Source organism: Panthera onca, chromosome C2 (assembly GCF_046562875.1).
Source record: "Panthera onca isolate mPanOnc1 chromosome C2, mPanOnc1 haplotype 2, whole genome shotgun sequence".
Taxonomy (NCBI): domain Eukaryota; kingdom Metazoa; phylum Chordata; class Mammalia; order Carnivora; family Felidae; genus Panthera; species Panthera onca.
Window position 1 is genome coordinate 1259530 of NC_138347.1, and position 14490 is coordinate 1274019.

At 62.5% G+C, this 14490-nt stretch overlaps 1 protein-coding gene across 5 annotated transcripts in view; it reads right to left on the reverse strand.

The window, feature by feature from the left end:
- The window catches only part of COL18A1 (collagen type XVIII alpha 1 chain), a 91232-nt gene that overhangs the window by 17464 nt on the left and 59278 nt on the right, over window positions 1–14490 (reverse strand). For all 5 annotated transcript variants that reach the window (XM_078452654.2, XM_078452652.2, XM_078452651.2 and 2 more), the window contains 13 exons: window positions 14401–14487; window positions 13045–13104; window positions 11144–11273; window positions 6941–7011; window positions 6577–6696; window positions 6030–6056; window positions 4743–4805; window positions 4549–4635; window positions 4096–4149; window positions 3805–3963; window positions 2968–3030; window positions 2119–2145; window positions 3–134 (listed from right to left, as the gene is read on the reverse strand). In XM_078452654.2, coding sequence (XP_078308780.2) covers window positions 3–134; window positions 2119–2145; window positions 2968–3030; window positions 3805–3963; window positions 4096–4149; window positions 4549–4635; window positions 4743–4805; window positions 6030–6056; window positions 6577–6696; window positions 6941–7011; window positions 11144–11273; window positions 13045–13104; window positions 14401–14487 — 1080 coding nt within the window. The remainder of the gene's footprint in view (window positions 1–2; window positions 135–2118; window positions 2146–2967; window positions 3031–3804; window positions 3964–4095; window positions 4150–4548; window positions 4636–4742; window positions 4806–6029; window positions 6057–6576; window positions 6697–6940; window positions 7012–11143; window positions 11274–13044; window positions 13105–14400; window positions 14488–14490) is intronic.

Sequence of the window (14490 nt, forward strand, 5' to 3'; positions counted from 1 at the left end):
ACAAACCCCGCGGCAAGTCCTGGTCCTGGAGGCCCGGGGGGCCCGGGGGGCCCTGGTGGTCCAGCTGGTCCGGGGGCTCCTGCCAAGCCAGTCTCCCCAGGAGCGCCAGTGGGGCCAGGGTCCCCCTTGCTTCCCTGCACAGGTGGAGAGACAGAAGTCACTGCTTTCGGCCACCAGGGTGTCCACTAAACCCCGAGACAGCCACTGCATGCCGTGCCCACCTGCTTTCCCTATGTGCTTTTTACAAATCTGGAAACCAGAGACAAACGGCATTGCACAAAGCAAACCCAATAGCCCCCGTTTTTCCTCTGACTCTAGGAAACGGTTTTACCCACTTTAAAAACGACACTACCGAGGGAGACCCACAGGCCCACACACCGGAGATATTCCTTCCAGGTCTGGTGCAAGGGGCACACAGAGCATGCTGTCCCCCGCGGCGGAGGAGGGGGTGGCGAGCTGTGGCAGGTGAGGGGGGGAGCCCCGAAGCAGCGATGGGGGAGCAGGAGGGCCCCTGAGAGCAACCGAGGGGGGCCCAAGGACTGAGGAGGCCCGAGGGTCCTGGACGCCAGGTGCTGCCGGCTTGTGAGCAGGGCAGGGAGGTGGGACTTGACACAGGGAGGCCCTTGGGCAGAGGGCTGGGCTCCGTGCAGGCTCAGCCCGGAGGCCGGGATCACCACCTGGCCGGCCCCACCCAAGACCACCTAACCTCATCTGCAGATGGAGGGACTACAGTCTCCTGCCTGTGAGGGGCACAGGCGCCCCTGGCCCACAGCAGGGCGTGTTACCCACGCACGCAAGCCCACCGGAAGGCCCCGGGCAGCGCTGACCACGGCCTCTCCCCAGGGGGCCTCCCCGGCCAGTTCCACTGCCTCCTCCGGCCCCTCGAGTGGGCTGGGGTCCCCTCACCGCTTCCCACAGGCATCGGATGCTGTCCTACGGGGGTTGGGCCCCGGCCCTCCACGAGCTGCCCCTGAGGCTGGTGTTAACCCCTTTACGGTCTATTTAACAGATAGTCAGCAGTTTTGACTTGTTGACCCACTTTACCCACGGGCTCATTTTAACGGAATCTTATATTTTACTTTCTGGGTTTTAATACTAGTACTTTTTGATTATATTTAAACAACTCATCTAATGGTCAATCTTTGAAAGGCTTCTACGTAAATATTTGTGCCTAGAAAACTCCATCGGGGCTGATCTTTTGTATTTATTTTTTCCCAGTTTCCTACTCAGTTTACAACCAGGCTGTAGGATCTGGACCCCTCAGGCCAGCTCCTGACGGTTTTAAAGTTTGAGTCTCAATAGCCAGTTTCCCACTCGGGGTCTCATTCCCACAGCAGGTCTGACCTCAGCTTCAATGCTGAATTTTCCTGCAGTTGTAGCCCCTCATTTCAGGCCTCCCAGAAGGCCCTCAGTGCCCCCACGCTCATGCGTGTGTGTGCACGTGCATGTGTGCATGATGTGTGCGTGCGTGTCCACTCACGTATGCATGTGTGTGTATGCGTGCATGCACCTGCATGTGTGCATATGCATATGTGTGCATATATGTGTGTGTGTGCATATGTGCATGTGTGCTCCTATGCACACGCTCCTCTCTGAACCCCACCCCATCCCTCAGAATCCGCATGACCTGTGTCCCGATCCCGTCCTCATCCTGGCCCTCCCTTCCGCCCCGCGGGGTTTGCCCAGCGCAGCCCCGGCCCACCAGCGGGCACTTCCCCTGGGGACCAGCCCCTTGACTTCCCGGGAAGTTTCCGGTGGGCGCCCGCCCACCCGGTGCAGCTCAGAAGGGGCCTCCCTGGACCCGCTTCCTCATGGGATCCCACGGGGCCCCAGCAGCACCCCAGCCCCCAGCAGCCCGGTCCCTCCCCATGAATTCCCCCCCCCCCCCCCACTCCATGCTTTATCTGACAAGTTTTCACCGGGAGCTCGTATCCAAACACCAGGTCTCATCCCGCAGCGGCCAGAACTGGGTGGGAACCGTGGCCGGACCAAGGCGACGCCTCCCCAGGGCGGCTCCCACAGTGGACACCGGCTCCCTTGACCGTGGCCCAGCCCGCCCCGCACCCAGCTGCCCATCTCCACCCGCCCCAGGTGCCTCCAGGGGCATCTCGTCTGTACCTTAGGTCCCGGGGCGCCCGCTTCGCCCTGCAGGGGAGAGAGAACAATCGCTGAACCAGACCGCGGCGGCCAGCGAGAGGAGAGCACACACTTGTGCTCATTCCGTCCTGACCCGAGAGGCCGCTGTTTTGCCAGTCACGCTGATCAAAGCCTGGCTTTCCTCGCTCGTGTCTGGGCAGCCGGGATCCCGCGTGCCGCTCCCGGAAGACACGCGTCTGAAACCCTGAGTGTCTCCTGGCCCTGGCACAGCGTGGGCTGCTCCCGCCACCGCCCTGTGTCAGACCTGGACAGAGGCTCCCGGGGGGCTGGGAGTGGCCGGCACCCCCACGAGAGCCCCTCTGGCTCGGCTGCTCCCCCAGCGAGAGTTCACGGAAAACGCGCCTCCTCCGCTCAGCCCCGAGCAGCCCGGCTCTCACGGAAAGTATCCCACGGAGGACGGCCTCGAAACCCCTCCTGGTTCATTCACCGTAAACGACGTGGAGCCACGGGCCCCGGTTGTAACCAGAATGAAAGCTTGGGATGCAGTTTTCAAATCAAGCCAAGTGTCCCCACGACCCCAAACACCTAGTCCAGCTGTCATCAGAAACACTGATCACAGAGTCCCGAATTTTTACACGCTTCTCAGCGAACTCCGGACGCCCCAGGCCCCAGGCTCTCAGACCCTGAGGACTTAGGCGGACGGTGGATGGTGGCCGTGCACGGGATGACAGGGCCACCTGCCTCCCCGTGGCCACCTTTGTGGCACTTCTCGTGCGGAAGGCCGCCCGGCCGCACCCCCACACCCATCGCTCTCCGGCCGGCACGCGGCACCCGGTCAGGCCCGCACAGACTTCTGGGGAAGTGACTTACGGGGCTGCCTTTCTGGCCAGTCTTTCCTGGTCCCCCGTCTCTTCCTGGAGGACCTGGCGGTCCCTGGGGGAGAGAAAAGCAGAGTGTGGGGCCAGACGGAATTCAGCCGCTGAAAAAGATTCACGGGGCAGCGGATGATTATCCGGGTGTGCACACTTCCCCAGGGTCGAGGACGCCGAGCGTCTCCCCTGACGGCTCACAGGAGAGCCTGCACACGGGCTACGGGGTGCAGCGGCTCCGCTCGGTTTCTACATTTGTTCCCTTTTCGTTGAGTTGATCGAATAGGGGAGGATGAGAAGGGCCCCCAGACCGTGAGTGAGGGGCCGGTCACTCGAACAGAGCCGGGCGCCATCCACGGGACGATGCCACGAGCGTGCGGATTGGACCTCCGGAGCGCGTCGTCCGGCGAACACGTTCCGCGCACCCGGTTCACGTGGCGCAACTCTGATAGCGACACGTGTGGGAACCTCCAGGCCGCGGGCCCCCCCCCCACCCCCGGCGTCGGGAGCGGGGGTGGCAGGGCTCTGAGCACCGCACGAGTGGTGAGTCCCAGACGCGGGCTCCTCACGGCCCCCGGGCCTGCAGGCAGGGCCCACTCCTGGAGACAGACTCTGGGAGGTCCACTGACCCGCCGGAGGCCCGGAGCTGAATGGCGCCGCAGGCATCACCCGGTGGGTCGGCCGCTCAGGCTCCTCCCCCCAGGGGCCCAGAGCCAGGAGCCACCTCCCTGCGATGATCTGGGCAGGGGGGGTACGGGTGGGGACTGGTGTTCACCCCCCACCCCAGGCCAAGCCCGGAGGGCGTCAAGGGCAGGGAGGGGCAGGAGGCAGGCCTTACCGGGGCGCCGGGAAGCCCGGGGGCCCCGTCCCGCCCAGGCACTCCAGGAAGGCCTGCGGGGCCTGGGACGTCGGAGCTGTTCATCCCAAAGCGGCCTGGCTCTCCGGGCAGGCCTGGGACGCCGGGGGGCCCCGGGGGGCCGGGGAAGCCTCTCGGGCCCTGGATACAGAGAGACGCAGGATGGTTGTGGCACGCGGCACCCGCCGAGGGACGGCCCTGACCCCCACCCCCGCTTGGGCACCACCACCACCACCACCACCACCACAGGGTCCACATGCCCAGGACACTCACTCGGAGACTCTCCAGGTCACCGCCGAACCCGGACCCCTCCATGTCAATGAAGGTCTGAGGGAAGGAGCCCACGGGCACGTCACTGGGGGCCCAGGTCCTTCCACCCGGCCCTCCCCTCGCCCGAGGCCAGCGGGGTGGGGGCTCGACCCGGCAGGATGCTCATCTCGAGCACGGCCCACAGCCCACAGCTGGGAGGTTCACGTCGAGAAGCCGTGAGCAGGTAGTGGACGCGCCCGCTGAACAAAAGGAGGCAGAGCCGGGCAGGAGGACAGCCCTGCGGCCCCAACACCCTGTGGCCCAGCAGACAGGGCTGACTCCCGGGCCTGACACCCCTCCCGGAAGGCCGGTCTGGGTCCAAAGAAGGAGGCGTCAGGAAGCCAAGCAAGGTGTGGAGGGTCCCTCCGGGGGCAGCAGGCGGCCCCCCTGCTGGAAGAGGCTGCGGCCGGGACTTACCAGCCTGTCGTGTCTGAAGGAGGGTCCTGGTGGCCCCGGAGGCCCTTGGGGTCCTGGGGGTCCTCTTGGCCCGACCCCAGGGTCCCCCTGGGGATGTAAGACACCAGTTACATCAGGGCGTACGGCCCTCACCGCGGTCAGGGCTTGAGAGCGTAACGCACACGAACGGAGACCCAGACGGCTGAGACTCTCACCTTCTCGCCCTTGGGGCCCGTGTCTCCTGGGGTCCCGGGGAAGCCCTGTGGCCCAGGGTCACCCTGGAAGACAAAGACCATCATCTCGGTCAGGGAGAAGGCCCCTCTGTGCTGTCACCACCCGTCCCGCCCAAGACACATGGCCGGGGCACACAGCCAAGCCATCGAGGGGTTGACAGAGGGCATCGTGCAGGACTCAAGGCAGACACTGCCCACTGGGGATCTGACCTGAGGGGCCACGTGGACCTTTCTACACAAATGTGACCTGCGGCTTCCCATGGACATCCTCACCAGACACTGGCGCTCTGCCCCATACATGCCTGTGCCTGCCCCGTACACGTGTGTGTGTGTGCCTGTCCCGTACGTGTGTGTACCTGCCCCGTAGTTGTGTGTGCCTGCCCCGTACGTGTGTGTGTGCCTGTCCCATACACTCGTGTGCCCGCATTGGGTGCTGTGGACAGAGTGCCTGCGCATTTGCCCCTGGTGGGCGCGGGCGGCTTCTGTGTGCTGGAACGTCCACGTTCACTGTGGGGCCCGTCAGATTACAGATTCCCGTGCGTTCGCCCAGAGCAAGCTGTCCCTGGAGTCCTTTGGGTCCCGGACGCCCCAGGCCCTGCCCGGCCGAGCACCGGCTGATTTCCTGAGGCGCCACCGTATTCCCACAAGTGACTCCACCACCAGGTTAAGTAGGGACTGTCTGGGGTCAGTAGGAAATATCCCTTTCTGCCCCCTCGAATGTTTTCAAGAGGGGTGTGCGGTTAGTCGGCGGCCTGCCCCCATGACCACTTGTCGGGGCGTCATGTCCCGTATCTCAGTTGGCGACTTTCTCGCGCTGTGTTACCGTGCTTCTGGGAAACAGCATTTGTTGATTTTTAAAAATCCATAGTTTTCAAGACAGAAGCTCCCATCTGTAGTGACTGCTGGTTGGTCTGCATGGACCCTGCTCCCCCACCCCCCGCCCAGCTACAGGCTGCACCCCTCCCCAACCCACAAACACGCTTCCTATTTCTTTGTTATGTGTTTTTCCCTCTAAGAATTTGGAAGCTACACCTTTTATTTCTTCCCTTGCCTTTTTTTTCTGGTAGTTAGCCTAAACTTCTCAATACGTACGCATAACAGTATTTTTCTATCAACAGTTAGACTTCTATTTTCTCAACCAAAGTGAAGTTGCATTCAAAGCTAAGTGCACTGGCACTGAGTTTACAGAGTGTCACGGGGTTAAGAAGCCCGAGGGTCTCACACAAATGTCACAGATGGGACCTGGCTGTGAAAGAAAAGTGAACTTACAGGTTTCCCGTCTTCACCAGGATCGCCCTGGAACGTGCAGAAAACCGTTAGTGACAGAGAATTATACCCCGTCCCCACGCTGATCTGAACACGGAAACGGAGCCGTACTCCAGGCCCCCCAAACGGTGGCGTGTGAGCGTGGAGAGCCTCCCTCCCCGTGCACCGCGGGCTGGCCCTGCGGGGCCTCGCTGGCCACCCCCGGCCACCCTCTTCCCTGACTGCCCCCACCTTGCTAACCAGCCCTCCGACCTGACCGCCCCCGGCCTCGCTAACTGTCCCCCTCCCTGACCGCCCCGACTCCCTAATTGCCCCCTGCCTTGCTGACCACCCCTCCTCCCTGACCACCCCCCTCGCTGACCACCCCTCACCTCCCTGATCGCCCCCCTGCCTTGCTGACCGCCCTCTGTCTCGCGAGGGGAGGAAGCAGCCTCAGGTCAGGGCCACCCCAAGGTCTCCATCGGGGACCGGCTGCTCGGCCGCCTTAGGCCCACCTCCCCCTCCTGTCCAAGCCCCTCCCCCCGGCCCAACCCAGGGAAGACAGACTCACCGGCTCACCGTCCTTTCCGGGAGCACCGTCCTTCCCTGGTGGCCCTGGGGGGCCCGGGGGGCCCTGTGGCCCGGGTACAGGCTGTGCATCGGGGCTCTGTACTGCAGATCCTGCGGGACCCTGGGGACGAAGAGGAGAGGGCGCAGGCTGGGGGGCCGCGGCTGCACCCTCCTGAGTCTCAGGCTGGGCTATGTATCACAGGGGACGTGCCGAGTGGGCATGACAGGCATGGGACACACAGTGGGCCCTGCCGGTCATCCCTGCCACGTGCTCCCGGGGCTGCGGGCGCAGGAGGAGCACAGAGGAAGGGGTGCGGCAGCTGGAGCTGCATCCGGGTGCCCTGTGGTCAAGGGAGGGGCCTCACCTCTTCCGGGCCGCCCCCAGGGCTCCGAACGCTCCATGCGGTGACGGTGTCTGAGCCGGGGAGGGTCCAAGCTGGGGGAGGCAGAGGCAGCCGTCACACCCGTCATACCCGGGAGCACGGCCCAGGCTCCACTCTGGGCTCCCCGCCCCGGACCCAGGCTGCGTGCGGCTCCAGGATGCAGTCCCCCCACCACGCACACACACGCGCACACACTCTCGTGCGCACGCTCACATACATGCACACACGCACATTCACACACATGCACTCATATGCACGTGCATACACGCAGTGCATGCACACGCAAACACACATCATTTCTTCTCTTGCTGAACCACGGAAGTTTGTTGCATCTGTCACAACCCTCACCCCCAATGCCACACGCCTCCTAAGAGCTGAGAGTGAGGATGTTTTCTGACAACCAGGCAGTTACACTTAGGATGTTTCAGGCTGTTGCCTGCGGCGACTGAACACGCGGCCCAGATTCAAGTGTCTGCACTGGCCCCGCGATGTCCTTGGAAGCTTCCTTCTGGGGATGGCTGACGGTGGAGGCTCCAGACCCCAGGAAGAATGGGCCAATCTGGCCTAATCAGCCCTTGGCCTGCCCTGCAGGGCCCCAGAGCTGCAGACGGGGCCCAGAGCTCCGGGGCGGCCACCACACGGACAAGGAGCCACAGGGCACGAATGCCTGAGGCATGGGCCGTTGGCTCGCCCTGGCCAGCCCAGGACGGTCAGGATGGGCACCTTCCCCTTGTGGGGTGAACTAAGGCTGCTCCCCCAAACCTTCCTCCAAGGGGGTCGGCCCACCCAGTTAGACCCCAGGGACTCACGCCGCTCCTGAGGCCCGTTTCCTGAGGGGACTTGGGGGGAACCACCGCCCCCTTGGTGGGTGTGCTGGGCCCTCTGACGGCGCAGCGGGCTGGGGGCGGGGACTGCACGGGATCTGAGGCCCCTTAGCTGAACATGGACCGACGTGCAGACTGTTCCGGGGCCTTGCCAGCCTCCCCACCGGCACAGAAGAAATCGGAGCCACGTCCACGCCCTTGACCACAACCCTGCCGGAGCCTCCTGGATGCCCCTGGGCCCAGCGGCCAGACCATGCCCACTGAGGACCTAGGGAGAGTCCCAGGTCGGTGCGGGAGGGCAGCCCGGCCCCAGCCCCGTGGCGGCCAGTGTGGGGTGCACACCTCTCAGGCCCGTATTCCAAATGCAGCATGATTTAAGGCAAACTTAAAACCTCTGCCTCAGTGAACATTTAAACTGCAAAAACCTCGCTAAGAGAAAGCAAAGGAGGAAGGCTTTTCGGAAGACTCCGTTCAGCGTCTGTGCCTTCCGAGGACTGGTTTACAGAGCCAGAGACGCTCTGGTCGGCGCTCCGGCTGGCTCTTCGCGCAGAAACCGACAAACCGGGTCCGCGGTGCGCGAGGACGCGCGGAGGACGCGGAAAATCACAGCAGCATCACAAAGGGACAGCAGGTGTGGAGGGCTGGCACGGTGTTATCCCAGACTTGTTACAAAGACACAGCAACGGGACTGCTGTGAGGACAGACCCACGGAGCAGAGTCCAGAAATAGTCTCACACGTACACGGATGGCTGATTTCCGACCAAGGCACACGTGCGGCTCGGCGGGAGGAAAGACCGTCTTTCTGGTAAGTGGCGCCGAACAGACAGCCGTGCTTCATTCCACACAGAAACCTCACTCACAGCGGGTCACAGGACAAAATGCAAAACCCAAAACCGTAACACGACCAGACACATCAGAAAGCCCCTGGGACCGTGGGCAGGGAGACTTTCTAGCTCTGACACCAGAAGAGAGATCCACACGTGAACGAACTGATAAATTGAGTTTCATCCAAATTAAAAACCAATCTGTTCTGCTCTCACACAGACGCTATTAACAAAACGGAAAGATAAGCCATAGACTGGAAAAATATTTGCAAAACACACACCCGACAAAGGAGTCCCATCCAGAACATAAAGAACTCTCAAAAGTCAGTAACTGGGAAACAGCCGCTAAGATGTGAACAGATGCTTTACTGAAAACAACGCACAAAGGGCAGGCAAGATCAGCACGTGGAAAGATGCCCCACGTCATCAGTCATCAGGGGGCGGCTAATCACACGGCCTTGAGCCGCCCCGTGCACCTGCCGGGACGCTGGCAATGGCACGTGGCCATGCCCAGCGCCGCCCGGAACTACGGGGAAACGTCGTCTGCGGCAGCATCTTCGATAGCCAAACACACACCTGTCCTGTGGCCCAGCCATTCTACCCAAGGTGTCGAGCGGAGACACAGCAGCAGGTGTCCCTACGGAGGCTTCCCCTGGAAGCCCCACAGCACCTTTAGCTGTGACAGCCCCCAACTGGAAATGACACAAAGGTCCACTGGCAGGTGAGTGGACAGCCAACTTCGGGTCCTTCCACACGGTGAAACAGCGCCCGAACAAACAGTGCAAAATCACACCTTGCTGAACGTCAGCACAACGGTGCTGAGCAGATGAATCCAGACAGGAAGGCAGAGCGTATGGTTCCGCATACGGAACCTTCCAGAAAACACCAGCACCTACAGCAACAGAAGGCAGATCAGGGGGCACCTGGGAGGGGTGTGGGGAGTAGGAGGGAGGGACCGCAAAGTGCATAACGAGTATCTGGGGCTGGTGGATGCGGTCACGCCCTGATCGTGACACTTTCATGGGTGAACACACAGGTCAAAACTTATCAGATTGCGTGTTTCAAATTTCAAATAAGTGCAGTTTACTGTATGCTGATTACACTAAAAACAAAAACAAAAAGTGACCCCAGGCCCATCAAGCCTCCCCTCAAGGGGTCCTGGGTCAGCCCTGGGCTGGGGTCCCAGGCCACGGAGCACAGTGGGCTGACCCTGGGGCCCTGATGGGGCCCGAATCCCTCACTCAGGACCCTGAGGGGCCAGACTCTTCACCAACGTCATCCAGCATGGCTGGGCCCTTGGGAAGCACGTCTGTGACAAATGCCGTAACTAGGTCCTTGGAGAAAGGGCACCCAGAACAGGGACCGTGGGGCCCTGGGGGACCGATGCCAAGTCTCTCCCTATTTTTTCTGTTTCTAAGTTTCAGAGGCAGCAATGAGCATGTATTTCAGTAATTTTTCAAAAGCAATAAATGTTTTTCTGTAAAATAAAAACAAACGTCTACATACTTTTCTACAGCCTTGACGGAAGTATGGAAGGCAGAGCCCTGAGGAGGTCTCCTGAGCTTGCCCCCCTGGTGATCCTGTCAGACACTAATCTGGGCGCTGCTGTGAAGGCCCCCCCGCAGGTGTCACAGGTTACTAAACAGCCGTCGTGCAGGTAGGGAGATCATCCTGGGTTACTGGGGTACAACCCGTTAACCACACGAGGCCCCGGAACAGAAGAGGCGGGAGAGGAGAGGCAGGAGGGGGCGTCTGAGACGTGCAGAGCACGAGGAGGGCTCCACCTGCCGTGGCTGGCTCTGGAGAGGCCAGGAACAGAGGGGCGTGGGTGGCCCGAGAACGTGAGACCCGTCGCTGGCCGACAGCAGTGAGGACCGGGAGCCTCCGTCCCACGGCTGCAGGGAACTGGATTCTGCCGCCAACCTGAGCGGGCAGGGAGCCCATCCCCCGCGGGGCCTGCAGGAGAGGACACGGCCCTCGGGACGCGAGGTGAGACACGAGCGCCCTCCCAGCGGCCAGATGTGTGCCCGTCGGCTGGCAGCGACAGACAGCTGACGCGTTGACACTCCATTTTCAGTGGCCCGGTCGCGGGCAGGTCCACACCGCACCCCCTGGGGCAGCAGACCCCCAAGGCCACCGGGAAGCGTCTTTGACCCCAAATGCCGACCCACAGCATTCCACGATTCGTCGGACAACGTGTACGATGATTTGTCATCCTTCAAAATCAAATCTCAGGTCCTCCTGGCGAGCCTGCAGCACAGGACGCCCCACGGACCCACCGGCACAAGAACGCCGGGAACGAGACTCGGAAGGAAAGGCCACGCAGCGGCCCTGCCCTGACTCTCCTGCGGCCACGAGGGGGCGGGCGGGCGCCGACCGCTCCCCAGTCTGGGCGCATTTGTGACGGCAGGGAGCCCCTCGCCGGCGTGCACACGACTGACACACATGTGCCACTGACACACACACATACACCACCCAACCGCACGCCGCTGACACGCTCAAAATGACACGCACACCCCATCAGTAAACAGTTTTACCTCCCAACGAAGACATCGTGGTTTCTTCCTCAATTTCTTCAGTTCTGGAATCTTCCACATTCCTGCCTCCAGCCAAGGGCGGAGAAGTGACCGGTGGCGCCTCGGGGAGGCTGGGCTTTGGGGACAGACCCTGGCAAGGTGAGAGGGGGAGACAAGTCCGTTATGTGGCAGATGCGGATGTGCCGTGGCAGGTGCTGGGTTATGACACGTGTGGTCTGTAAGACAGGATCTGCGTGGATTCTTGAAGAAGCTCCGGGACTCCCCACAGCTTCTTCCTCCTAAACAGCCATGGGGATGGGGTCCCGGCCCTGCGAGCCCCCGGACGCCCCAGCCTGCAGGTCCCCCGGGCGGTAGGGACGCACCAGCACCCACTGTGCTTGCCCAGGGCCCCGGGACCGCCCCGAGGGGACACTCCCCGAGGTCAGGACCTGCCCAGCGAGGGCAGCCGGAGGCCTTCAGAGGAAGGGAGCCTCTGGCATTTCACGGCACAGACGGCATGTGGCGCGACCTGTCCTCGGCAGGGGTCACGACCGGGGGACTCCACGGCCAGGGCCGGGTGACTTGCACCCACCCTTGAGGAGGTAAGACCAGCTCTGCTCTGAAAACGCCTCTTCCTGGTCCCCAGAGGCACCCGGGAGCCTCAAGGACGTGGGCACAAGCTGACGTTCAAACACACAGTCAAGATGCTTCCCGCAACCGTCCGCCCCACGTCTGGCAGGAGTTCCCTGGTGACACCGTGCGGGTCAAGGCACTCGGGGACCGGCGTGCCCACGAGGCCGGAGGGCTGGGGGCCCCGGAGCCGGACATCAGGCCTCCCCCGAGGCCCCCCGGGACCCGCGAGCCCCGGCTGAACCCCCGACATCCCTGCGCCACTGAGCGCGAGAGGGTGGAGAACACAGAGAGCCGGCAGGGGAGCCCCTGCAGGCCGCTCGTGCCCTGGCCCGGCCCGCCCACCCCGCACAGGCTGTGGCCCAGTTCCTCTGCCGTCACCCTAAGCAGCCGGCCGGCCGGATTTCCCCAGGGGAGCCTGGCCGGGTGTGGGTTCCCAGTTCAAGTACTGCCGACCGCGGGGCGGATCCGCCCCAGGCCGGCCGCTCGTCTAGCCCGCTGAGACGGGATGCAGAGCTTCGGCACTTCCCGCCGCGGCCCCGGCACTGCTCGGATACGTTTCCACGGGGTCTCTGCGCTCCCAAAGCAACGGTTTGCCCCCAGGCACCCTGGTAGGGACGGGAGCTCGGCGGGTGAAGGGGCGAGCGCCCAAATCCAACCCGTGTCTGTGGGGACGCACAGCCCGTCTGACCTGGGGACCACCGTTGGGCACCGCGCACCGACGCCTGCTGTGAGCGGGGCCCTGCTGGGCGCGCCTCCCAGGACTGCTCCGGCCGGCGCGGGGCCAGGGGGTCCCCAGCACCCCCTGTGTGGGTAGAGCTCAGCACTCTGCCTGTCCTGGCCCCTCGATGCCCAAGCCCCGGGCCAGTGGGAGCGGAGGGCGCAACACTGTGGTGCAAATGCAAACGAGCCGCCTTTCCCCCTCCCGCTCGCTGTTTTGGGTGTCGGGACCTGGGCGAGCTCAGACTTGGCCTCCAGAAACCTCCTCGCTGTAAGGCCCGCCCACCCTCCCTTTGTGTCTGAGCTACAAACCCGCTAGTACTCCGCGGCCCCTCCAAGCTAACGGGGAGGCGTAAACAGAACATCAACGTCACCCCAGAGATCCAACGAAGGGTTAGACTCAGAAACCGAATTTTAAATCCCTGGGGACAGGAGTAAGAGGGCGCGTTCCCGTGTCCCGCTGGGAACGTGTCCTCAGGTCGCAGGGAGCCCCTGGAGTCCCCCACGCGCGTGCACCCGTGTGCTCACCCAGCCTGTCGGGACAGGGTCCCGCCAGGACTCACGGAACTCACCGACTGCTCCCTGAGAAGCTCCCGGTTCTCCTCCAGCCCGCTCCCGAAGTCTCCAGACACCTGACGGTCGCAGGAAAGAAGGAGCCGGTGACCGAACCCCGTCCCTGGGTGGCGTCCGCAGGCACGCCGGTCAGAGCAACTAGGACGCCCCTCTGGGAAACGGTGCGGCCGCCGGCCACACACACGGAACCGTGAAGAAACACGCTCCTTCCTTCTGCCCGGTCATCCCGCTCCCGGGACACTGTCCCGGGAAACAGCCAGAGGAGAGAGGCCCCGCGGAGGGGGCTCCGGGCACGGATTTGTCAACTCAAAGGCCACACCGGGGGACGGCCTCACGGAGCTGAATGAGGTGGCCTGCGGCCACAGGAAACGTGAGCCATCGTATCGTCCCTGCCCTGGTCACTGCACGTGGCTGACGACCTCGTTCTGTTCACAACCGTGTGGTCACTGGGGGCATTTTTGAGATCTGGATTCTCCCTGGGAACACGGACTTTCCTCCCCTTCCGTCTCTCACACGCCCTGGGAAGTGGATCTTCTTAGGTTCCATGCACACACGCGCTCTCACACATACACATGCACACGATGCTCTCAGACAGGCGTGTGCACGCACACATGCTCTCTCACAAAGGCACACGCATGCACATGTTTCCTCATACAGGTGTGTGCACGCACACTCATGTACGCACACCCATACACACACATGCACACACATATGCTCTCTCACAGGCACACACGTGCTCTCAAACAGGCACACATGCACACACACTCTCATACAGGCACGTGCACACACACGCGGTCTCTCACAAATGCACGCACACACACACACTCACAAACAGGCGTGTGCACGCACAGTCTCTCATTACGCCTGCACACACACATGCTCTCTCATACATGCACACACGCTTTCTCACAGGCATGTGCACACACACACGCTCTCACAGGCACACACGCACACGCTTTCACACATGCACGTACACACACATGCTCTCACACACGCACACTCACACACATGCTGTCTCACGCAGACGCATGTGCACATTTTGGCCAAGGTGACCGTCATCAGCCATATCACCTAACCGGCTACTCTAGGGAAGCTTTTAACACTTACTCCACGTTTGGTATGTGTTTTTAAGTGGAAAGTTCTAGGCAGGGAATGAATGCTCTTTCTGATGTTGTGGGTAAATGAAAACGTCCCAGGTTCTTGGTACCCAAATGACATCCTTCAAAGGAGGATGTCCTACCACTTCGGGGTCCGCAGTCCCCACCAACTCTGGGCCCTCCGCCCGTGGTGGGGGGTGAAGCAGGGTGGGGCGGGGGGAGGGAGCTCCGTGGAGCCCGGCCACGGCAGCGACTCACCCCACCGCTGTCCTCGTCGTCCTCCTCTAGACAATGCAGGGGGCTCACCCGGGGGTCTCCGCGCACCCTCAGCTCCGCGATCCTTCCCTA